Source organism: Equus caballus, chromosome 11, assembly GCF_041296265.1.
Source record: "Equus caballus isolate H_3958 breed thoroughbred chromosome 11, TB-T2T, whole genome shotgun sequence".
Lineage (NCBI taxonomy): Eukaryota > Metazoa > Chordata > Mammalia > Perissodactyla > Equidae > Equus > Equus caballus.
The window spans coordinates 51,163,533-51,187,566 of record NC_091694.1 but is presented as its reverse complement, the minus strand read 5'-3'; the positions used below and the strand labels follow the sequence as shown (position 1 = coordinate 51,187,566).

Sequence of the window (24,034 nt, the reverse complement as noted above, 5' to 3'; positions counted from 1 at the left end):
CTGCGCCTCCCCTAACCCCCACCTACCAGGAGCCCCAGAACGAATGCAGGTAACCCACTGGCCACGGCCCCGTTTAGCAGGAGTGCCCAGCACTGCAGCCAATGGAGGCAAACAGAAGGAAGGAGTTTATTAGGCTGATAGAGATCTGGGGGCCCCGCCTGGCCCTTCCTCCACCTTCCCTGGGGCTGTGGCTCATGCTAGACTGGCTCTCCCACCCTGAAGTCTCCTTCATTCAAGCCCTCTTCCATCCGCCCTCTCTGGAGATAGGTCCAGCGCCCTGCTGCCCTGTCATCTGCCCCTCCCCGCCAGATCCCAGAAGGCTTGTAGCTCAGATGCCTGCTTACCTGTCAGGAGCACAGCCCCGCCCCAGCCTGCCGGGTTCCCAACCCGCCCATCAAGGGCAGCAGCTTCTCCAGGCTCTGGACTGCCAGTGGGCCTCACCTCTCCGCCTCGGGACGCTGTCCCTTTCCACTCCTCTCTGTGTCTGGCTTCCCTTGCTTGGCCCCTTGTGGCCCAGCCCCCACCGTCTGTGATTGAGTCCCACGCTCCCGCTTCCTGAAGAGCAGCCATGGCCACGTACAAAGTCAAGGTGGCCACTGGTACTGATCTCTTGTCAGGAACGACGGACTCCATCTCCCTGACCATCGTGGGGACCCAAGGAGAGAGCCATAAGCAGCTGCTGAACCACTTTGGGAGAGACTTTGCAACTGGAGCGGTGAGTGTGTGCGCATGTGTGAGTGTGCATATGTGTGAGTGTGTATATGTGTCTGAGTCTGGGAAACACGGAGAGGGATGCAGGTGTGCAGGGGAGGGAGCCAGGGAGCCAGAGCTTGGCCAGGAGAGGTTGGGGGGCTCTGGGGAGGTCCGAAAGCAGTGGGGCTCCAAGTGTGGTTCCGGATGCCCCTCAATTCAGACCTCGCTCCAACCTTCTCCCACTTCTCTGGCCTTGGGGCCATCCTTCTTTATCCCTGGTCTGTCACCTCTCATCCCTTTCTGGTCACTCCTCATCTGCCTTCCTCCCCTTTTCTCACCTCTTCTCTCTTCCTCCCCCTCATCCGTCTTGTTCTCTCTCATCGCTCACCCCACATCCCTCTTCTCTCAACCCTCTCTCACTCCCTTTATCTCTCTTCTTTCTCCTCCCTTTTCCACTCCCTCTGCCTTCATCCCTTTCCTGTTTCCTTTCTCCCCCTCTCCCTCATCCCTCTCTCTCTCATCCTTACTCACTCTTCCTAAGTTAAGTTGCATCACAACTGGCTTAAATTCACAGTGGATTCTCTGTGACTTAAAATGGCCAGCCTGTCCAGTGGGGACCCACCTGCTCCATCATGGAAGGCACCCTTTCCTGGGCCCTCAACCCTCAGACCTGATTCTGAGTCTGGTCCAGCCACCTGCTGTTATGTGATTTAATAGGTCACTCTATGTGGCCATTTATGAATCACCACATCTTCATTGATAAGTGGGAGAAAAAGGGACTAGCTGGACCACTTCTGCCCACTCTAAGACTGTAGGAGGCTTGGGAGGCCCTGGACCCCACGGACCCCTTTGTACACCAGCCCCTGGGGGTCTGCATGGCTCCTGCAGCCTGAGGTGATTGGGGATGGGGTGGGAGGAGGGGACCCGAGGAGCTGGGAATGGAGAAGGGAGGGGCTGGGGTCCTGCCCAGCCCTGGGTAGATGGGCCCAGCAGGGGACAGTCAGGTGGGAGGGATGGGAGGAGAGCCCAATGATCAGGTCACCTCATTCCAGGGAGATGAGCATCTCTCAGTGTGAGCAGGGTTTAGGTGAAGGGCCAGGCTAATGGGAGGCCTGAGGAGCCAGGGTCAAGTCCTGCCTGCTCAGCTGGCCTTGTGCCCTGCCCAGGTGGATGAGTATACTGTCCAGTGCCAGCAGGACCTCGGGGAGCTCATCATCATCCGTCTGCACAAGGAGCGCTACTCCTTCTTTCCCAAGAACTCCTGGTACTGCAACTACGTGCAGATCTCTGCGCCCAATGGCCACACCTACCACTTCCCTGCCTACCAGTGGATGGATGGCTACGAGACCCTGGCACTCCGGGAGGCTACAGGCAAGCCCTCACCAGCCCATCCCATGCCCTTAGGCCTCTTGCTCCTGCCTGGCCTGTCCAGCATCGCCACTCCAGGCTCCTAACAAGCCAGCCAGGTGCCAGCCCCACAGGGACTCCCAGGAACGCCTGCCACTCTCACACACTACTCTCAGTCATTGCTGCCATGCTGGCCCCAGCTCCGGGCTGCATCCTGGAGGAACAGAGGCCCAGGGTTACCCTCAGGATCTCAGGATCCCCGCTTCTAGCTGAAGACCAGTGTGCTCTCCAGTCCTCCCCTTGACTACCACAGGGTGCCCAGCCACTCTGAAAGACCCCTCACTACTCTGAGTACAGGCCTCAGGACTCTGCTAGGATGCCCTACTTATGCCAAACAGCATGTCCTGATGCTCTAAAATGATTCCCTGTCCCCTCAGCAGGAGGCTATTCCCACACAGGATGCCTGGTTACTTTAATAGGATGCCCTAGCATTCCAACTGCTGCCTCGTCCTTTCACTAAGAAGCCCTGTTAGCTTCACAGTTCTCCATGGGGCTGTAACAGGAGGGCTTGCACGAAGCCTGGTTTTCTTTTTTTTTTAAAGATTGGCACCTGAGCTAACATCTGTTGCCAATCTTCTTTTTTTTCCCTCTTTCTTTTTCCCTCCACAAATCCCACCAGTATATAGCTGTATATTCTGGTTGTAGGTCCTTCTGGTTGTGCTATGTGGGATGCTGCCTCAGCATGGCCTGATGAGTGGTGCCATGTCCATGCCTGGGATCTGAATTGGCGAAACCCTGGGTGGCCGAAGTGGAGCATGCGAACTTAACCACTCCGCCTCAGGGCCAGCCCTGATGGCCTGGTTTTCTTTTTTTCCTTTAAAATTTTTTTTTAATTTTTAAAGATTGGCACCTGGGCTAACAACTGTTACCAATCTTCTTTTTTTTTTTTTTTTTTCTGCTTTTTCTCCCCAAATACCCCAAGTACATAGTTGTATATTTTAGTTGTGGGTCCTTCTGGTTGTGGCATATGGGACACCACCTCAACGTGGCCTGACGAGCTGTGCCATGTCCACACCCAGGATCCAAACTAGCGAAACCCTGGGCTGCTGAAGCAAAACATGTACAAACTTAACCACTCAGCCACAGGGCCGGCCCCTGGCCTGGTTTTCTAATTGAGGATTTTTTAGACTGATGGGAAGTTCTATTGCTCCAAAGGACTCCCTAAGACCCCAACAGGACATTATTTCTCTAACAGGACTCACTTCTGCTCCAAAAGGTGTCCCCCTCCCCCCCCCCCCCCTTAATCCAGTAAGGTTCCATTGCACTCCAGTAGGAGGCCCTGTTACTCATGCAGACTATGGGGTTTTTCCTTGGTGGCTGATCAAGGCTGCCCAGCTGTTTTCCCAGTCACGTGGTTGCTCCCATGGAAAAGGGACAGGACCTGAGTGCCTGAATTCCTTGCATCCACCCCTGCCAGAGTCCTTGTCTGGTGGGCTTGTGTCAGCTTCCTAATATGTGGCTGCTACACAGGGACTGCAGGCCTGTCCCCTTTTGACCTCCCTCGAGGTGGATGGGAGGGGAGGGCAGAGCAGAGAGGATGCAGGGGCCTGGAGCCCCATCCTCCCGCTGCCTACTTCCCCTCTTCCCCCTCTTCTGCCTCTCATTTCCTCGTGGCGAGAGCCTTTCCCTGGGAGCAGGGGAATGGGGCCTGAGCAGGGGAAAGGGGAAGCAGGGGCAGAGGAAGACAGGCAGGGGAGAGGGCGGGGAGGCCAAGGGGAGGGTCTCATTGGGGATGTGGATCATCTTCTCACAGTGACAGGTCTGAGTGGCATGGAAGCAGGGGACAGGCAGGGTGATGCTGTGTGGCCATGCAGGAATGGGGTTGGGTGGGGCAGCTGCCACGCAACAACAGGTTAGGGAGACTTGAGTCACTTCCTGGGCCCTTGAAGGAGCAAGGCTCCCACCCTGGGAATGAAGCCAAGATGGGTCTCTGGGTTGCACAACTCCAGGGGACACTGTTCGCCCAGGATACAGTGTGAGCTAAGGCAGATGGAGGAGGAAGAGGGTGGCAAAGAGGGTCTCGAGGGAAAATGACGGGGCTGCAGTGATAGGCACACGCCAGCTGGGGACTACCAGCCAAGATGCTGGAGAAAGGCAGGCCTAGATCTGGACCTCAGCTCCACTATTTACCAGCTGGACATGTGGGTATAGTTCTGAATTTTTCTAAGCCTCAGTGTCCTCATCTGTAAAATGGGGCTAATGGAACCTACTTAGTAGGGTTGATGTGAGAATCCAGTGAGGTAACCTCTAAAATAAGTTTTAAAAAGGCTTAACGACCATTGGTGGCTGTTAGTGGGTGATGGGTGAGTGGTCAGAAGCAGGCTGCCTTGGTTCAAATGCCAGCTCACTGTTTTCTCTCTATGTAATATTGACTGTTTCCTCCTTGTAAAATGAGCACGATGATATTGTCCCATAGCCAGAACTGGTTGGGGCCAGAGGTATTCTGAAATTCAGATTTGATTTAGAAGATATATATATACATACACATACACACATATATATGAAATATATGTATAGATATATCTTTATGTATCTATATATTTTCTATATATACACATACCATAATGCTATGTGATATACCCACTAGGGCACCCCCTAATCAAATATACTATTATTTCTGCAGCAAAAACTATGAATAGTTATACCAAATGAGTTAAATAGAGACTACCTAGAGCTTCAGGTAAATTTAGAGCAGATTTTGCTGACCAAGGAATTTGTGCCTGGCTTGAGGAAAAAACTGACCTGCTCTCTACAGCCTGTTGGATGTTGGAATTCGGAGACCAGGTTGTGGGCCTACAATAAGTCACTTGCCTCATACGGTTGTTCTTGTGCAGAGTAATTATTGATAGAAGCCAAGGTTTAGAAAGTGCCTGGTACTTAGTAAGCACCAAAGAACTGTCACTAATGCTCCAGTGGGTGTAGAAGAGGGACTTCCCTGCAGCCGCAGAGCCCAGCTTGCGGGGTGGAGCCAGAGGGAGGAGGGAGGTCCCTGATCCTTTCCTCTGAGGTCTGGGGGGAGACCCACGCTCCCTCTCTCAGGGTAAGCCTTTCCCACCCTTGACCGTGGGCGCCCCAGAGCCAACCTGGGAGGCAGAAGCTGCATTCTGATCCCTGAAGTGGGCAAGGGCGGGCAGCGGCTGGGAGGCAGACTTTGAGCCTCCTCTTTGGTCTTCCTGCAGGAAAGACAAGAGCAGACGACAAGCTCCCCATCCTTCTGGAGCACCGACAGGAGGAGATCAGAGCCAAGCAGGACTTCTACCAGTGAGGGCAGGGCAACAGGGGCTGCGGGATGTCGGGGGCCAGTGACACCCCCTCTGGCCCTAGGATGGTACATGGGCATCAGGGATCATCGTCTTGGTTTTTCTTTGCAGCTGGAGGGTCTTCCTTCCCGGCCTGCCCAATTACGTGCATATCCCCAGTTACCGCCCTCCTGTACGGAGAAACCCCAACCGGCCTGAGTAAGGACTTGAGGCTGCCCTAGGGCCCCTTCCATGACTGACCCCTGGGCTCTGCCCCCTCCCCACCCGCTGGACCCCAGGTGCCCAGCCCCAGCCCTGCACTCCTTCCCACAGGTGGAATGGATATATCCCGGGATTCCCGATTCTCATCAACATTAAGGCCACCAAGTTCCTGAACTCAAATCTCCGCTACTCCTTCCTGAAGACCGCCTCCTTCTTCATGCGCCTGGGGCCCATGTGAGTGTGTGAGTGAGGGGGCGGTGAGGGCTCCTGTAGACTGTCCCTCACCCGCTGCTCCATGCCCGCCTCCACCACAGCCCCAGAGGTTGAAATGGCCAGGAAGGCAGAGGGAGCTGAAAAGACAGGCCAGAGAACCTGAGAGGTGACACTCAGAGACCTAGACAGAGAAAGACTTTGAGCTCTGGTCCTGGGAGACCCTTAGACCCAGAGTTCCAGAAATTCACGGACTTTGAGACTTAGAGACCCTGAGGCCCAGGGACCTACGTGAGGTGGGGCAGCTCTGCCACCGTCCCAGGGGGCGCTTGGCACCTCTCTGACGGCCTCCCCACTTCGAATCTCAACTCCTAGGGCACTGGGGTTGAAACTCCGCGGTCTGGTGGACTGCGAACGGTCGTGGAAGAGACTGAAGGACATTAAGAAAGTTTTCCCTTCCAACAAGTCTGTCATCTCCGGTACGGAGTGGGGCATCCCGAATCGAACGCGGGAGAGCCAGGTGATCTCTGGCAGGAGGAACTCGAGGCGCGTGCAAGAGGCCAGGATTCGAATCACAGCCACGGGACGGGACGGGCGGGGTGAACCTCAGGCAGGAATCGCTAGCTGGGCGGGCGCGCCCTCTGGCGGCCTCTTGGGAAACGTCGCCCTTGGCCCCTCCGGCCGCTAAAGGGGAGGCTGGGGGCTTCGAGTCTTCTCGGGTATCCGTTGTCTTCCTTCGCCCACGGCCACAGCTCTATGCCTCTCTGTCCCTGAGGGGGATCCGGGCGCGTCCTGATGTCCCTCCGCCGTCCCCCCAGAGTACGTGGCCGAGCACTGGGCAGAGGACAGCTTCTTTGGGTACCAGTACCTCAATGGTATCAACCCAGGCCTGCTCCGCCGCTGCACGCGGATCCCAGATAAGTTCCCCGTCACAGAAGACATGGTGGCCCCGTTCCTGGGCGAGGGAACGTGCCTGCAAGCCGAGCTGGAGGTGAGGCCCGCTCCGGTGGAGACCCCCACGGCCTCCCTGCCTCCCTCCCTCCGTGGCATCCCCATCTCTCCCCACTCCGGTCGCCCGCAGAGTCCCACCCCCGCCCTGATCCCCCAGTCGGGTCTTGGCCAACCCCTGCACCCGAGCGCTAGGGCACTCTGCATCCAAGGCGTGGGTGGTAGGTGCTCCATGTGGGTACCTACCTGCCCGCCCATCGCAGCTCCCCTCCAGAAGGGGAACATTTACCTGGCAGACTACCGCATCTTGGAGGGCATCCCCACCGTTGAGCTCAACGGCCAGAAGCAGCACCACTGCGCCCCCGTCTGCCTACTGCACTTTGGCCCGGAAGGGAACATGATGCCCATCGCCATCCAGGTGCCTGGGGTGTAGGCCTGGGGCCGCTGTGTGAGCGCATCGCTAGTGCATTAGCCTCTGTGTGTGCATGCATGTGTATGTGCGCTTATGAGAGTGTGTGGGCCTGTGTGTGTACTTGTTATGCTCCTATCCATGTGAGTATATGGTCAGTGGGTCAGCCTCTGTGTGTGTGCATGCTTGTGAAACTTACAGACCTGGGTGTACATCTATTTGTGAGAATTTGTGCTTGTGTGAATGTGCACATCTGTATGTAAGCATGTGTGTCCATATAAGTGTGTGTCCCTGTGTGTGCATCTGAGAATACACCTATGTTTATGTATGTCCCTATCTGTGTCTGTGGCTAGTGGTGAGCCTGGTGTGTGGCCCTGTGTATAAGCCTTGGGCTGAGACCCTGTGCGCCTACATGTGCACAACTGTGTGCTGCCACTCTGTGATTGTATGCCCATGCATGAACTTGGGTCCCTGTGGGTGCACTCGTGTTTGGCCCCGTGTGTAGAGTGTGTGCTGTGTGTATAAACACATAGGTAACAGACAGGAATGTACTTGGTGTCTCAAGCTTGTTTCTTTGACTCCATTTACCCATCCACTTGATAAACCAGTGCTTATTGGGGGTCTGGCCTCTGCTGGAAATATCGAGCTGGTCAGTCTTAGCCGCTGCCTTGAGTCTGGTCTGGCAGGAAAGGGAACTGAGGTGCTTCCTTCTCAGAGGTCTCCACCAGGGTCCTGTCCAAATTAGAAAAAGGCACCCCCTGAGGGGGATCAGTCAAGCCCTGATGCTCCTGGCTCATTAGTGGAATACTGTAAGCTAGATTTCAGTGAGTCCCCTCCTGCTCAGGGGGCTGGGTACTCTTGTGCAGTGCACAACCTTCACAGTTGAATGTGGCGGCTGGGGGCTTGAGACAAGGAAGGCTTCTCAGAAGAGGCAGCTTGTGAGCTGTTTCTTGAAGAGTGAGTGGGAACTGCCAGGTAGAGAAAGGGGCAGGGGGAAAGTACTACAGCAGGAGGAAACAGCAAGAGCAAATGTGAAGAGGGAGGGAAGGCCCTGGTGTGCTCAGGCGACCAAAGGGACTGGAGTGTAGGGGGTGGCGTTTTAACCCCTCAGACTCCCCTCTGCTTTCCTCCTGAAGTGGGGGTCCTTATGTGTGTGAGTCTCTCCCCTTACCCAACCTCCCTCCTTACTCACCCCCAGCTCAGCCAGACCCCAGGGCCCGACTGCCCCATTTTCCTGCCCAGTGACTCAGAGTGGGACTGGCTGCTGGCTAAGACGTGGGTGCGCTATGCCGAGTTCTACTGCCACGAGGCCATCTCCCACCTGCTGGAGACCCACCTCATCGCTGAGGCCTTCTGCCTGGCCATGCTGAGGCAGCTACCCATGTGTCACCCCCTCTACAAGGTATGGGATTGGGCGAAGGGGCCTCTGGGAAGCATTACTACCCTCGCCTGGCCTCGGGAAGCCACCTGGCTCACTCAGCAGTCAGAAGGACTCCAGTTAGACTTGGGAGGCAGCTGGGACCCACAAGAGAGGGCTTGGGTTAGGGACTTCCTCAAGTGAAGGGGTCTGATGTTGCAGAAATGGGGGTGCTGAGGTTTTTTGGGGATAACTTCGATTTTCTCTCATTGTCCTCCTTGCCTTCCCCCACAGCTCCTTGTCCCCCACACCCGATACACCATCCAGATCAACAGCATCGGGCGGGCCCTCCTCCTCAATGAGGGGGGACTCTCTGCCAGGGTGAGACTTCTGTCCCCACCCCCAGCAAGATATCTGCTTTCCTTCTGGCGTTTGCAGTAAGGCTAAAAGCAGAATTTCCACTTGCCTTTAGATCAGGAGGGGGCATGGAGGGAGGGGGACCGGTTAAAGTGGGTGCTGTGTCTATGAGGGGGCAGGGGCTGGGTGTGCTGGCCCAGAATGTGCTAATTCCTGGGGTGGGGGCAAGCTGAGCTCTCACTAGGCTGTGGTGAGGTGGGTGTGAGCCTCAGAGGGGAGGACTTGCAGGGACCCCGCCAACGCCACGGTCTGCCTCCTCTGTCACAGGCCATGTCCCTGGGCCTGGAGGGCTTTGCTGAGGTGATGGTGCGGGCTCTGTCAGAGACCACCTATGACAGTCTCTACCTCCCCAACGACTTTGTGGAGCGTGGGGTTCAGAACCTGCCAGGATACTATTACCGTGATGACTCCTTGGCAGTGTGGGATGCGCTGGAGAGGTGAGGTTGGAGCAGCAGTGGGTGGCACTCAGGGTAGACACCCTGGGATGTTGGAGGGGGAGCTTTTAAGGACCTGGGCTTGGGTCTGGTACCATCTTCTGACCTTGCCAAGCCGTCCTCGTCACCTCTGCCCCCCAGGACTTGCCCACCCACAGGCCTGGGGCAGCTCTGGGGCAGCGAAGGCCAGGGCATCCTGGGAAGGTGGGAGAAGCATGGTTGGGGAGGGCACGGGGGGTCCAAACTGAGGCCCTGTCCCCTGGTCAGGTACGTGACAGAGATCATCACCTACTATTACCCATGTGACGCGGCCGTGGAGGGTGACCTGGAATTGCAGTCCTGGGTGCGGGAGATATTCAAGGAGTGCCTACTAGGGCGTGAAAGCTCAGGTATGGCCTGGGCACCTGGGCACCTGGCAGGGCCCAGGGGCTGTGGGGTGAGCCCCACTGGGTTGGGCCCGGAGCATGTCTTGTTGGAGACCGAAGGAGGCCAAATCACTGCCTAGGAGTTTGTCAGGGCTCTGCCCTGACCCCTGAAGCAGCGGCACCTTGGAGAGGTTGGGGAAGAAAGCATGGCTGGCCTTTGGTCTCTCTGCTGTGGGCCATCTCTGTAGAGACCTGGAGGGATCCCAGTCTCCCATACCTGACAACTTTTGTGAACTGAGAAATGAGGCATGAGCTCAAACAGGAAAGAGCAGAGCATGCTGGAGGCTGGTGAGCTGGTGGGGAGCCAGCAGGCTCCAGGAGGGCATGGGAGAGCATCCTGAGGTCATGCCACTTGGGCACCCTCTCAACAAATATTTAGCGAGCATCTATGATGTGACAAACACTGTGCCGGTTACTGGGGAGGCAAAAGGGAACAAGACAGGCGATGGCGCTGCCCTCAAGTTCACAGTCTGGTGGGGTGGTCTGATCAAGTAAATGGGCAGTTACACTAAAACAGGACTGGTGTAGTTTTAGGGGTGCAGAGGGGCTCAGGGGGGGCACCTAACCCAGCTTGGAGAGGGCTGGTAGGTAGAGAGCGGGCTGAGATCTAACATCTTGGCTAACATCTAGCTAAGATCTGCAGGGTGGGGAGGTCAGCTGTGAGATGACAGAGGTGGGGTTGGAGAGTTCTGGGTGTGAACAGCATGTGGAAAAGCCTGAAAGCCAGAGCAAGCCGAGTGAGTTCTGGGAGCTGCTTACAGGTCCCTGCCACCGGTGCTGAGAGTGGGGGTTGGGCAGGCTCCCAATGGGGCTAAGGCTGAAGCCATGAGCAGGGCCTGGGTTGCACAGCCTGGTTAAGGAATTTGGAATTACCTGAGCACCAGAGGGAGCCATCGAGGAGTCTGCAAGGAGATGAGATTTGTAGGTTAGAACATTAGGCTGCAATGGCGGTTAGGAGACAGTTTGGGAGGCTGCTGTGGTGTCCAGGAGGGAGGTGACAGGGACCTGACTAGAGTGGGAGCTGTGGGGATGCAGAGAACTCCAGAGCTAGTTAGGAGATAGAAATGACAGGACTTGGTGACTGGTTTGGGTTTGGCAGTGGAGGTTAGGTGGGGGAAGGAGGGGCCAAGGGTGACTCTCAGGTTTAGGCTTTTGCAGCTGGGTGGATGGTGTGTGTCCTTCCTTGAGACAGGGGCCTGCAAGAAAGAGCTGTTTTGAGAGGAAGATGATGGGTCTGGTTTGAAAGTGTCGGGCTTTTGAAACCCAGGGTCACCATGGCAACCAGGGCTGGTCTCTCATGTGGGAAAACAGGAAAGAGAAGCAAACAGCTTGCTTAGGTGTGATACAGAGAGCCAGGCTACTGAGAAATCCATCTGGAGTGAGCACAGAGTCTACAAAGAAGTGTGTGTGTTGGGGGGGGGGGGGGGCGGGGAGTGGAAGGGGGACTGTGCTGAGTCAGGGCAGGAAAGCCAGGATTCTTCTGAAGCCTTTTCCATCCTGAGGCCTGTGACCAGAGAGGCCCCCCTAAGAGAGCTGGAGGAGGGATCTGAGGGCCCCACCTCAGACTGGTGCCGGGAGCAGCCCTGAAGGACACTTGGCCAAGACCAGTTGAGGCCCCCGCCCCAAGGCTTGTGGTCTGGATGGGGGGGATGGGGTTGTGGCCACAGGGGAGCCAAGCAGGCAGGATGAGGGCACCATCTGGCAGGACAGGGTGAGCGGAGCTTGGTTGCGCCCTCTGCCGGCCAGCCAGGACCAGGACCAGGGCAGGACTGACGCTGCATGGGCCTCCCTCCACGCCCCCAGGTTTTCCCACGTGCTTGCGAACGGTGCCCGAGCTGATCCGATATGTCACCATTGTCATCTACACCTGCTCTGCCAAGCACGCAGCTGTCAACACAGGGCAGGTACCTATGCTCACCAGCCCCTGCCCCAGTCCCAACCTCAAACCCAACCTCAGCCATAATCCCTAGTCTAGCCCGGAGCTGTCTCAACCTGAGTCCCAGCTTCAATTCCAGCCTCAATTTAAACCCAAGAGTCCCGGGGTACTCTCTGACCCAGAATTCCTCCTCTACCTCACCTCCAGCTGGAGTTCACCGCCTGGATGCCTAACTTCCCGTCATCCATGCGGAACCCCCCGATTCGGGCCAAGGGGCTGACCACTCTGGAGACCTTCATGGACACGTTGCCGGATGTGAAGACCACGTGCATCACCCTACTGGTGTTCTGGACACTCAGCCAGGAACCTGACGACAAGGTGCCCTGGGGCCTCGGGTGCAGGTGGGGGTGGGGGAACTCTGAGCCTAGGAAGGGGCCTGAGAGGTGGGGGGCCAACGACAGTAGAGGGGGTGTCACGGGCGGGAGGCAGGGAAACAGAGACAGCTGAAGGGGAAGAGCGGAGCAGTGGGGCCCGCTCCGTCCCAGCTGCCCGGTTCCGTGCCCGCAGCGGCGCCTGGGCCACTTCCCTGACATCCACTTCGTGGAGGAAGTCCCACGGAGGAGCATGGAGACCCTCCGCCAGCGCCTGGCCCAGATCTCGCACAACATTCGCCAGCGCAACAAGTGCCTCCCCATCCCCTACTACTACCTGGACCCGGTGCTGATTGAGAACAGCATTTCCATCTAGGACGGCCCTTCCCGCCTCGCCTCTGCCCGCCCTGCGCCCGCCTCTTTTCCAAAAACACCGCTTCAAACGCAAGCCCCGGCTCCGTCACCGCGCGCCCGTTTACTGGGGGCGGGGTGGGGTGAGGGTGGGGCGCCGGGCGCGCGATCCCTCCGCGACGCCGTTCTCCGCTCCCGCGGGGTTCGGATAGGTGTAGGGCAGCGCCAGGTGCCCGTCTGCGCCCGGATGTCCCGCGAGATCTGGGCCCGATGGCTCTGGAAGGCGGCGACACTCTGCTGCGGGCAGTCGTCGGTGAAGCGTTCGTCCGGGTGGGTCCCCAGGCGCCTCTGGGGACGGCAGGAGAGAAAGCTGGGACCTCTGCCCCGCGAGATTCTGGTCCATCTTAAGTCCCCGAGACTATCGAGGAACCCAGTCCTCCAGAAGATCCACCACCCAAGGACTACCACCTGAGCTTCGCCCACCCAGACCACCCAAGACCCGCCCAATTTGAAACGCAGACCGCCCACTGATTTAGGCAAAAGACACCCTAAGCCCACCTTGCTAGAAACTCAGACCACGCAAGCCATGCTCACTGTGAAACCCAGACCACTCTAAGCTCCACCTCCTGGGAGCCCGTACTCACCTAAACCACACCCACAGCAGGGTACATCCCTCCACGCCCCTCCACCAAGGAGCCCAGCCTACTGAGTACACCCTCCAAGTAACCCATCGTCCCCAGGACCCCTTCCTCACCCACTCTCTCGGAACTTGAGACCCTCCCATCCCCCACCCCACCCTAGGCCTTGCTTACAGTGCCCTTGGTTCCATTGCTGACACCCCAGAAGAGCACAAGAGCATGGCACGTGGCGTTGACCTCAGGGAGTGAGGCCACCAGATCTGCCTGGCTTCGGCCACGGCGGGGGGAGCCGCATGGAGGTGGGAATATTGGGCATCCAGGCACTGAATTCAAACTGACTCCCCCAAACTCAGTAAGCACAGTGCTGCCAGTGCTCCTGCTAGGTCCTCTCCTCCTGTGACCCCAACAGTGTCAACCGCGAGGAGATGCCAACAATGTCAGACACAAAGCTGGGGATCCAGGAGTACATGGTGATTAACAATTGGGAGCCTATGCTGCTCAGGGCTGTGAGTTAGAAGAGGCTACTTAAACCAGCTGCCCGAAGAGGAGAAAACTGATGCCAGAGAAGGAAAATGGCCAACCACACATTGTATGAACCCCGAGCTGAGCTTCAAACCGGAAGGCCTCAGTCTCCACCAGGGGGTGCAAACCGATGGCCTGAGAGCCATTTTGTTTGCAGATGTGTTTTGATTGGCTGCCCAGGTTTTTTCTTTGTTTCTTTTTCAAGTTGAATCAATACCTAGTATTTAAATATTAGAAAATGTCTGGTTTCTCTTGAAAAATCTAAAGTCTGGCTATAGTCATAGCTGGGTCGCCATTGTCTCCATCAACAAATATGAGTTCTCCATTGGCCACGGTTCCCGTGCGCCCCCCCCCACCCCCCCGACCCCCGGCCCACCCTTTCATAGGTTTCTGCTGCTTACTGGCCCTGCAGGTATTTGCTTTCCAGCCTTTTGAGCTAGATCAAGCCACAGGGAAGGATTAGACACCAGGCCCCTCTGTATGGGGACTGGCGGATTGGCTCTGTCTCCTCCACTGGTTCCCAAAGGGTCTGGGTCTGCCTTGCTCACTGTGCATCCACCCACAGCCATAGCAGGGCTCATGAAGGGTGTGCAGGTCCATTGCTAAGAAGGGTTTTGACGCGGGCAGCTCTAGCTATGGGTGTTCATGGGGGAGGAGTCCCTGAGGACTTCAAGGGGAGGGGGGCACGAGCTGGGCTTGAAGAGGGGGCAGTGTTTGGATAGGGAGAGAGGGGGAATCAGGGTGCCTGGCCTCCCTGAGCTCAGTGTGTGCTGAGAAGGAAGAATGGAAGGTGGGGGGCAGATTCCAGAGGGGCTGAGATGCCGCAGTCAACACTGCATTGCATGTGGCAAAAAACAGAGCCATGTGAGGCTCATGAGCAGCACTGTCATAAATCCCAGTGCCTGGAGGGAGGTCGTTATGCAGGTTAGTGGTGGGAGATGGGGACCCACGAGGAGGCCGGACATCAAGAACCTCTGGCCGCTGGGACGGAGCCTAGAGGTGCATCCCATGGAGGTCTCCTGTGAGGGAGAGTCAGAAGGAAAAATAGAGACATGGAGACTATCTGTGGGGTGAATACTAATAATAGCTAATGCTCAGAGAGCATTTCCTATTCGCCTGAGGTTTGTTCTTAGGGCTTTACGTTTCATCTTAATAACCCATGAGGTAGGTGCTCTTATTATCCCTGTTTTCATATGAAGAAACAGACACAGAGAGGTTAAGTGACTTGCCCAAGGTCACACAGCTGAGAAGGAAGAAGAGGAGGCAGGAAAGGACTAGGAGATAGCAGTGTGTTTGGGTAGAAGGTGGGAGGAAATGGTTGGATGAGCCAACAGAGATGTAGCCCAGGGTGAGGCTTGGAGCCCTCAGGCCCCAGGGGAGCTTCACCTGTGTGTAGCTGCCCAGATCTGGAGCTCATCTTCTTGGCAGTAATAGTGGGTGAGGTCCTGGACGTCACGGCCAGCTAGCTGGTGGGGCAGGCAGAGGGAGCAGTAGGTGACAGCCTCCAGCCCTTGTGGCGATCAGCTCCAGACAGCCCACCTGTCCCAGCGATGTCGACTGTAATGAGCAGAGAGCCCACTGTTGCCAGCAGAAAGGAGCTCAGGACCAAACCTCTGCCCCTACCTGGCTGACCACTAGGATCCCAGGCCTTCCAGGGCCCTGACCTGGTCAATGAGCTTTCCTGGTGAAAGAGTCCAGTGCGGGCCTGGATGTTGACGTGGAAGGTATAGCGGAAATGAGGCATGAGCAGCGGGGGAAAACCAGAGTCACAGGTTAGATGAGACAGCCCCAGGTCCCCCACACTCTGGGCACTTAAGGAGGGGTCCTCCCTACCTTAAAGATGGGGTGGCACGTGGGCAGCTGTCACAGCACAGAGGGAAAAAAGGTCTCCATTAGGGGGCTGGCCCCGTGGCCGAGTGGTTAAGTTTGCGTGCTCTGCTGCGGCGGCCCAGGATTTCGCTTGTTCGGATCCTGGGCGCAGACATGGCACCGCTTGTCAGGTCATGCTGAGGCGGCATCCCGCATGCCACAACTAGAAGGACCCACAACTAAAATATACAACTATGTACTGGGGGAATTTGGGGAGGAAAAGCAGACAGAAAAAAAAAAAAGAAGATTGGCAACAGTTGTTAGCTCAGGTGCCAATCTTTAAAAAAGAAAAAAGGTCTCCAGCGCAAAGCGGGTTCACAGCAGATCTCATGCACCAGGAACTGAGTGGTGCACCCAGGTCTTGGCCAGGAGCCAGTCCTCAGCCGCATCACTGGGTAGGAAGATGGGGCTGTCTGGGCCAGAAGTCTGAGTGAGCTGCAGTAGGGGGCACAGGGGAGGGTGGGTGTCACGCAGAAACTAGCCGCAGAAAGTGCGGTCCATTACCACGTCCACGGGGCCAAGTCACATGGTCAACTCCCTCACTAACTGTGTCCTCGGGGAAAGTTAATTAACCTCTCTGTGCCTCCTGTTCCTTATCTGTAAAACGAGGTTGATGATAATAATCGCTTTCTCATTGGGTTGTTCTGAGGACTAAAGGAGTTCATGCCAGTGAAGTACTTAGAACAGCGTGGGGTGTGCAGTAAGTGCCATGTGAATGTTCCCTATTTTGATCACTTCTAGTACAACAGGAGAGGAAACAGAGTCCCTGAGAGGTGAAGTGACCCCAGGCCACCTTGTCACATGCGGTGGAGCTGGTTGAGGGCTCCTTGTCCCAGCTCAAAGTCATCCAGATCCCTAGTTGTGTGAGGCAGAGACTGGAAGGGTGGGAAGGGAGGGCGTGGAGACGCCTCCCAGAAGGGGTCATGTTTTTAACTGTTGGCGGCATGACTGAACTGTCAAAGGTGCATGATTCAGTAGAGCCGATTTGAAACCCATGTCAAGAGCAGTTTGTTTTCTGACACTGAATATCACAGCCTTTCCATCAGGATAGAAATCAAAGAGGCCATGCAGGAAAACTAGAAGAAACCAAATTCGGGAGGGGCTGGGTAGGATTAGATGAGAATGATGAACAGCAGCATTGGGAGGGGCAACCTTTCAGTCATCCTGAGGGTACCATATGCTCCCTGCCTCCCCCGGGCCCTCCTTGCTGGCCTGGATGGCGAGGGGCAGCAGGGGCCTGCCCAGGTGCTGGTGCAGCAGAGTCGGGGGTGCAGCCATGTACTGGGACCACCTTGTTAATGACACTAGGGCAGAGGCCTGAGAGGATGGCGTGGTCCACTAGGTGCAGAGAGCCCCTCTAGGGTAGGAGAGGAGGAGAGCTGAAGGAGGGGACAGCCCTGTGCAGTTCTGGGAAGCTGGGGGGAGGGAGTGGGGGTTACTCTGCACCCGCAAGTATTTCACTTAAAGGAACCTCATTCCCTGGAGCCAGTGGGGCATTCCAGCCCAGAACCACCTTCTGGTTCCTAAGAAACAGACCTCCACCCAAATACTGGAGGGGCTTCTGCTGTGGCCAGGCCCAAGTTTCAAAGGTAGACGGTGAGAGAATTGAGCCCTGCTGGACAGCACCTTGTGATGCAGAAGGCAGCTTCCTGGGGTTGAGGTATATTTCATGCCAATAGCCCAGAGAGAGGGGAGACGACAGCTCAGGGGAGCACTCAGCTGACCAGCTGTAGGGCATCCTCAGTAACCATGACAACTGACTCATCCCCCAGGTTTCTGAGCTGTGGGGTCCTGCCAAATGCACTGATCCTGGTAAAGTTCCAGGAGAGAGCATTCCCCACTCAGCCCTGCCCCCTCAGCCCTTGCCATCGCAGAACAAGGCCCCACCCCCTTTCAGGGATGAGCAGGAAGCAGTGACCAGAGAAGAGACTGAGCTAGCTGAGGAAGAAGGCTTGACAGGAATGGGAGGGGATCAAGGGAAGCCAGGGCTGGGTGGGAGAGGCAGGTTCTGGGGGACTGGGAGCCTGGGCTCCTGAAGGCACTGAGGGGAGGGAAGGGAGGCTGAACCCCTGGGCCCCTCGCCACCAGCTCAGCCTTCAGACTGGTCACAGGGCCCAGCATGGGGGCCACCATGGCATCAGTGACAGGGAACTTCTTTGGGAAGCTGTGACAGCAGGGATCAGGATGGAGCTGACACCATTCAGGAACTGGGAGGCGAAGAAGGTGTCTTCCCGCCAATATTGAAACACATACTCTGCAAAGGGTGGGTGTGGGGAGGGTCACCCTGGTCCCCAGAGACCCAAGTCCCCTGCCTCTAGCACTGCCACCACTCTGAGGACCCAGATCTCCAACTTTCCACACAGACACTCTGATGTCCCCTTTCTTCTACCCTGCTGGTTGGATAACTTTACTTGTGAGTGGTTTCTCAGAAAACAAGGAATTGGAGATTTGGGTTCTACCTGAGGACTTACCAACTCCCTTAGCCCCACCCATTTTGGGGGGAAGCCTCAGGTACTCTGTGGTGTGCATAGGACTGCATCCAGGATTTGAGTAGAATTTGAGAAAATCAGAAGACTGAAGGACGCTGGATACCAGCAGAGCCTATCTTTCTAGCCCATCCTTCCTGGTCTCTGCTCTACTGGGGTCCTTCAGTTTCCTGTTAAAACCCATGTCCTATTCTTCTGAAACTTTGCCACAAGACACCCTGGATAGTTTGTTAAACCAGAACAATCATTCAAAGAGAGAGCTTGCACACCCTCGGAGTGTGGCGTTGGTGCTAGGATTTTTGAACCGTTCAGCATGTATAGTTCGAACCCCAGGTCAGAATGGACAGTTGGACCCACAGTGTGCCCAGGGGGACAAGGATATTGGCGAGTGGAGACTCCTGAATTTTTTGACTTAGTTTGTTTTCAAGTCTCATGCGAGGTACAAGGCCCCAACTGAGGAGGTGGCAATTTTGAAAGGAAAAAGTCTCTACTTCAGATGTTTTTTCCTAGTTTGCTGAGGATATTCACGGGACAGGTGTTACCAGTTGTTTAGAGCCACTCAGTGTTGAGGACAGCTTGGAGATGCAGTTATGAAGTTAGGGAGGAGGATGACCGGCAGACAAACCCCAAGCCCTAACTTAATTTCACCAGCTTGAGAAGCTTGCCTTGCCGTGAAGCCAAGAGAGGGCAGAAAAGGAGTGCTTGTGCCAGGAAGTGTTTCTACTTGCCTTGACAAACAAGTGAAGTTGTTAGAACTTACTTTCTGGCCATTCTTGCTGAAGTCCTGATGAATGAGAATGGCTCCCAGAACAGTGAGCCTTAGCGCATCCTGAGGGTGGTCATTTGGGGTGAAGTGTCCTCCCTAGGTCCCTCAGCTCCCACCAGAGGCCAACCCTGCCGGCAGCCCTGGGTGACAGAAGGTGTGCCTTCTCTTCTCAGGGTAGGAATGAGGTCCTGTGAAGGACAGGGGAGGGAAGTGGCGGCTGTGCAGGACAAGTTCTGTGCAGGACATTCCAGAATGTTCCAATTCCAGCTCCCTGGTTCTCTTTCCTACCAGCTGACCACCCCAGACTCTCTGGCCCTCCCTCACATCCCAGACCTGACACGCTGATTTAGGGAAGACGAAGGTGTGCTGGATCTCATCCAGGCTTCCCCAGGGCCATCGGCTATCCCGCAGTCCCTTCAGCTCCAGGGCGACGTTCCTGCAGGATGACGTTCAGAATGGCATGGGTGGGCTGGGAGGGAAAGGAGCTGCCGTGAGGAGCCGTTGGCTGGGGCAGGCAGGCTCACGGGAAGAGGAGGTGGAATTTCTGGCTGACTTCTTTGGTGACCAAGTAGCCCAGGTTGGGATCAAGCTCCTTGAGGTTTTCTGCATCCAGGCAGCAGGATATCCCCGGGGAAAAACTCACTCCACCTGGACAAGGGCATTGATGGAGATGAGAGTGAGGTGCTGTGGCTGGACCCCACCCTTTGGGACTGGAAAAGGTAATGGGCTGGGCCCCTGGGCCTGGTTGTGCATGGAGGGCTTTGAACTGGGAGCTCATGGGGGGGGGGGGGGGCGGGGCTGTGCCAGAACTTGGGGCTCCTCACATGCATGCTGTTCTTGGTCAGACCCGAGACTCAGCTGACCTCAGCAAGCAAGAGCAAGGGAGCCCCTTTGTGCCAGAAAACTAAGAAGTGGGGGCTCTAGGGCCTACCACGCCCAAGTCCCCCTGAGCTGCTCACCGGTATTTCTGCTGCCTCTCCTTCTTCTCTGCCTGGTGCTGGGGACAGAGCAGAGGGAGGCTGTCCTGCTAGGTGACTTTGGCTGGCGGAGGGAAGGAGTGAGAGGAGGACCGGCCCCCAATCCTCAGCACCCCAGCCTCTCCTCAGACCCGGGGTGGGGCATCTCTAGACTGGAATTTGGGTCAGCCACTGGTCTCTTGGTCTGTTTTACCTCTTCTCCCAGAGCTAAAGGGATGGAGAAGTCCCTGCCCCCAAAAGTTCCCCCAGGCTTCTTGTCAGAACCACTCCTTCCTCCTCCTCATTGGTCCCTCCACCAGATCCCCCCAATCAATAAGATTATTCCTCCCAACCATTCCTGCTCCTCTTTCCGGTACCCCTCCTGCCGCCCCTAGATGTTCTCCCTTCTTCACCTTCCCCTCCTCCCACTCTCTGGCCACACCAGCGCACCTGTGCCCGCCCCTGACCCACGGCCGGACTATCCTCCCCCAGCCCCAGCCCATTCCCTCCCCGACCTGCCCCCTCCCGCAGCACCGGGCTCCCCGCCCCCTCCAGCCACTGGTAGCACGGGAAGCGGAGCGGGGCGCCTCGCGGCGGCGTGAGCTGGAACGAGCGGCAGAACCAGGCGTCCGGAGCCAAGGACCCGAGCAGGAGGAGCAGCGCCGGGGGCGCCTTGTGCACGCGCAGAAGCAGCACCGGGCCCACGTCCTGGGGGGACTTCACCTCCCAGTCCTCCTCCCGGGGCGGGGAGCGGGAGAGGGAGAAGGCTCGTGGGGTGGAGTCGGGTAGAAGAGAGGGGCGCCCGGGCCCGCGCGGGCCCTCACCGCGCCCCGATTGAAGCCCTTCCCGAAGTTGTCCAGCAGCAGGGCCGGGATCTCGCCTGCGGGTCCCACCAGGCTCACTGACACGTTGTCTCAGGTGCCCGAGCCCAGGAAGGAGCTGGTGGCCGCACGCACCTGGTATTCGCCCATGGCCTGCGGTCGATGAGGTCCGGAATGCCGCAGAAGGCGAGGCAGCGACGGGCTGGCTGGAGGACTGAGAGTCGTTGGGGCGGCGGGGCAGGCGGGTCTGGGGAGATCTGTGTGCGCCTGGCTCGGGCTCCCGTGGCCTGTCCCCTCAAGAGGCATCTGTCCCCGGGCGCGGGGCGATCCTGTGCGCCACCCAGCACCGCCCCCTCGGCCCAGGCCCTCGCCCTCAGCCCGCAGTCTAACCTCGGCTCCTTTCGCTGTAGCCTTGCTTTACCCCCACCTCTCCAGACCAGGGTCGGCTTTTGGCTCCCGAGACGTTCCCTGTCTACTCTTCCAGGTGACTCCACCCCACTTCTGGTGCCCCGGGAGAGAAGTCTGGGCGCCTCCTCTGCATCTCCCCCAGGTCCACTCCCAGTCCGGGTAAACCACTCTGAGTAGCGAACACTGAGTCACCGCGTGGCCTGACGCAGCCAGCCCGTCTCTGTCTCCATTTTTGTTCTCTTGCCTCCAGCCCCATCCTCAGCTCTTTCTCAGGTCGGTGGAGGTGGGAGTGGGGACGTGTGTTCCCCATCCTCCCTGGGTGGTGAGCAAAGGCATCCCTGAAGTCCATGGCACAAGGGAGCAGGGGGCCACAAAGATGGGGAGGAAGCTGGAAGAGGCCCCAGCAATGAGGGAAGGGACCATGGCTCTAGGCTCTAGTGGGACATAGCTCCCCTCCCTCCAGCCTGTCAAAGTATTATTTTCAAAAATATTAAAAACATGATTCATGCAAATTAGAACGAACACAAGTCAAAGATTTAATTCAGCTTAGCAAGGTGGTAATACTGGTTCCAAGAACAGTTGAGGTGCTGAGGATTTATTTATGGGCAATTTTATAAAGGAATGTTAGGATAGGATTGCTGGGTTAATTACAAAAATAGCTAATGTCCTACAGGGCAATAAACTCTTAACTGTTGGGGTTATCTTTTATTACTGAACAGAAATCATTTGCATCTCTACCAGACACAAGTTACATGAGCTTCACATAGACTGAGGCCTTTATTAATAATAAATAGCAAAATCAAGCAATGGTACTTTCTTCCAGAAAAATTAAATATCTTTGAAAGGGCAGGCAGTTGTCCTCTTTATCAGTTTTGGATACTTTTCCTTAACAAAGCTGTTCCCTGTGAGTATATCTATCAGGCAATCAAATAGATCTCTTTTTCCCAGGTTTCCTCTCTCTCTCTCTCTCTCTCTCTCTCTCTCATTTGGAAGTCCTCGCTCCCTTACTCCTCGTCATGGCCCTCCTGTACAGTCCAGCTCCTTCTCAAACAACAGGTCGGTGTGCATCTTCCCAAACTTCTTCCCTGGCATTTGTGTTGATTACATACTTAGCTTATTTTTGTACCATAAAAGGCGTCATACCATGCTTATCATTGTGCGACTTGTTTTCCACCTCTACAACCATACATCCTGGATGTTTTTTCCGTGTCAGCATTTATGGATTGACTTTATTACCGGCTATATTATTTTTCACGGTAGGACTGTTTCCCAATTTAACATTTTCTTCCTGAAAGATATTTAAGTTTTTCTTTTTTTCTTGGTTTTTTTTTTTTTTTTTTTGTGAGGAAGATTGGCCCTGAACTAACATCTGTTGCCCATCTTTCTCTTTTTGCTTGAGGAAGATTGTCGCTGAGCAATCTTCCTCTATTTTATGTGGGATGCCACCACAGCGTGGCTTGACAAGCGGTGCCAGGTCTGAGCCTGGGATCTGAACCTGCGAACCCCAGGCTGCCAAAGCCGAGTGCATGAACTTAACCACTACGCCACCGGGCCAGCCCCTGGACATTTAAGTTTTTTAAAGTTTTTTCCTATAAAAATAATATTGCGTAGACCATCATCATAAACATTTCTTTCTGCAAATATGGGCGTTTTTAGTAGGATACCTTCTTATAAGTGGTCTGCTGGATTAAATTTTTTCTTTTAGATTTTAAAGTTTGATTGAGGCTTCCAGAGTTCTCCACCAAAGCTACACCATTACACTGTCATGCCAGAGACCGGTTGCTTTACACCCCTGACAACTCTCAATACACTTCCCTAACAACCAGTGAAGTTAACTATCTTTTCACATGTCTGTTAGATGTTTAGGTTTATTTTATGAACCGCCTTTTGTGAATTTCCTGTTATATTATTTGCTCTCTTTTTTGCTGGGTTATTAATTTGTAGACACTTTTTATATATTTCAGGTATTTTCTATTTGTTACAAATAGTTGCTCCCACTGGTTACTTGCCTTTAATTTTTATGTCTGGCACCCCTTGCCTCTGCGTTGTCTTCATTAACTCAGTTCCATGCTAATGTCTGCGTCTTGCATCTCTGTTTCTATCCCTTTTGCTTCTACCTAGCCACACCTTTATCCTTCTTTCCTGGTGAGTGATTCCACCCTGTCCTGGAACACTGGGCAGGAAGTGGCAGCAGATAAGCTGGGCTTCTGCCCCACTTCTGGGACCTTCCACCCCACACTTTTTCCTCTTTTCTCCTTCCATGACTCCTTCATTCCATAACTGAAAGACTTGGGATGGTGGAGGCAGGAGTCCAGGGTAGTGAAGAGGGAACTGGTCCTCCCCCTCTGCCAGGAAGCCAAACTGCGGCGGGGGTCTGCAGAGCATGACTGTAGGGCCTGGATGCCCAACGCCTCATCCATGACGAAGTCCCCACCCTAGGCCGAGGGGACCACCACTCTGAAGAGTTAACTGGATATCCCCTAGAGGTGACTTACCTGTAACAACCTTCTCTTCTGATGGCTGGTCAGCCGAGAGCCCAAGGACTCGGCGTGTGTGTGTGTGCGTACGAGAGAGAGACAAAGACGGACAGAGACAGATGGAGAGACAGAGAAAGAGAGAGAGACAGAGGGGCTCCCAGGACCTGGGCAGTGGAGGTGGTGGTGGCTTCTCCAAGGAGGGTTGGAGACTGACTGCTTAGATTCTCACTGCTGAGCTGCCTTGGGGTCTCTAGTTTCTCCTGGAGATGATAGTTGATCCCAGAAGACATACATTGAAGCAAGTACCAGTTTATTGACTGGAGCACAACGTCCCCTCAACTTGCTAGTTCATCCATCCATCCATCCAATCATTCTTCCTTTTGTCCATCATTAAACAAACATTGTTGAGTATTTCTTATGTGTCAGCACAGTGCTGGGCACCATGCATATAAAGTTGAATGAGACCCAGCTTCTGCCTTCAAGAAACTCATGGTCTAGTTGGGGAGACATACAGGTAAGTGAAAAAGGGCACAGAAGGGTTTTAGAAATCATTCATTTATTAATTCCTTCATTCAACACCTACTTACTGAGCACCTGCAATATGCCAGACACTGTGGTGGGCAGTTATGAACCCTGTTCTCATGAGCTCTCGAGTCTAGTGATAGAGGGAAGGACAGGTCTCATGTCTTCTGGAACATGCCTCCAAGGTAGCCTCAATGGCAAGAGAAGGAT

General features: G+C 55.5%; 2 protein-coding genes across 2 annotated transcripts; one reads left to right on the top strand and one right to left on the bottom strand.

Moving 5' to 3' along the window:
* Positions 1 to 227: 227 nt before the first annotated feature.
* Positions 228 to 12,456, top strand: ALOX12B (arachidonate 12-lipoxygenase, 12R type). Its single transcript, XM_001504803.5, has 15 exons — positions 228 to 715; positions 1,860 to 2,064; positions 5,280 to 5,361; positions 5,472 to 5,558; positions 5,673 to 5,795; positions 6,147 to 6,250; positions 6,590 to 6,762; positions 6,994 to 7,137; positions 8,327 to 8,530; positions 8,780 to 8,866; positions 9,170 to 9,339; positions 9,604 to 9,725; positions 11,565 to 11,665; positions 11,845 to 12,015; positions 12,205 to 12,456. Exons 1-15 carry the CDS (start codon positions 569 to 571, stop codon positions 12,382 to 12,384), a joined length of 2,100 nt encoding a protein of 699 aa, XP_001504853.1. The 5' UTR covers positions 228 to 568; the 3' UTR covers positions 12,385 to 12,456.
* Positions 12,457 to 12,464: 8 nt separating this feature from the next.
* LOC106782890 (uncharacterized) lies at positions 12,465 to 20,923 on the bottom strand. The gene is made up of 7 exons (XM_070228152.1): positions 20,553 to 20,923; positions 19,600 to 19,681; positions 19,165 to 19,288; positions 18,974 to 19,076; positions 18,635 to 18,828; positions 14,906 to 15,076; positions 12,465 to 12,707 (listed from the first exon to the last, which is right to left on the bottom strand). The coding sequence occupies exons 1-5, from the start codon at positions 20,721 to 20,723 to the stop codon at positions 18,694 to 18,696; spliced, it is 615 nt and encodes a 204-aa protein (XP_070084253.1). The 5' UTR covers positions 20,724 to 20,923; the 3' UTR covers positions 12,465 to 12,707; positions 14,906 to 15,076; positions 18,635 to 18,693.
* Between the last annotated feature and the right edge of the window lie 3,111 nt (positions 20,924 to 24,034).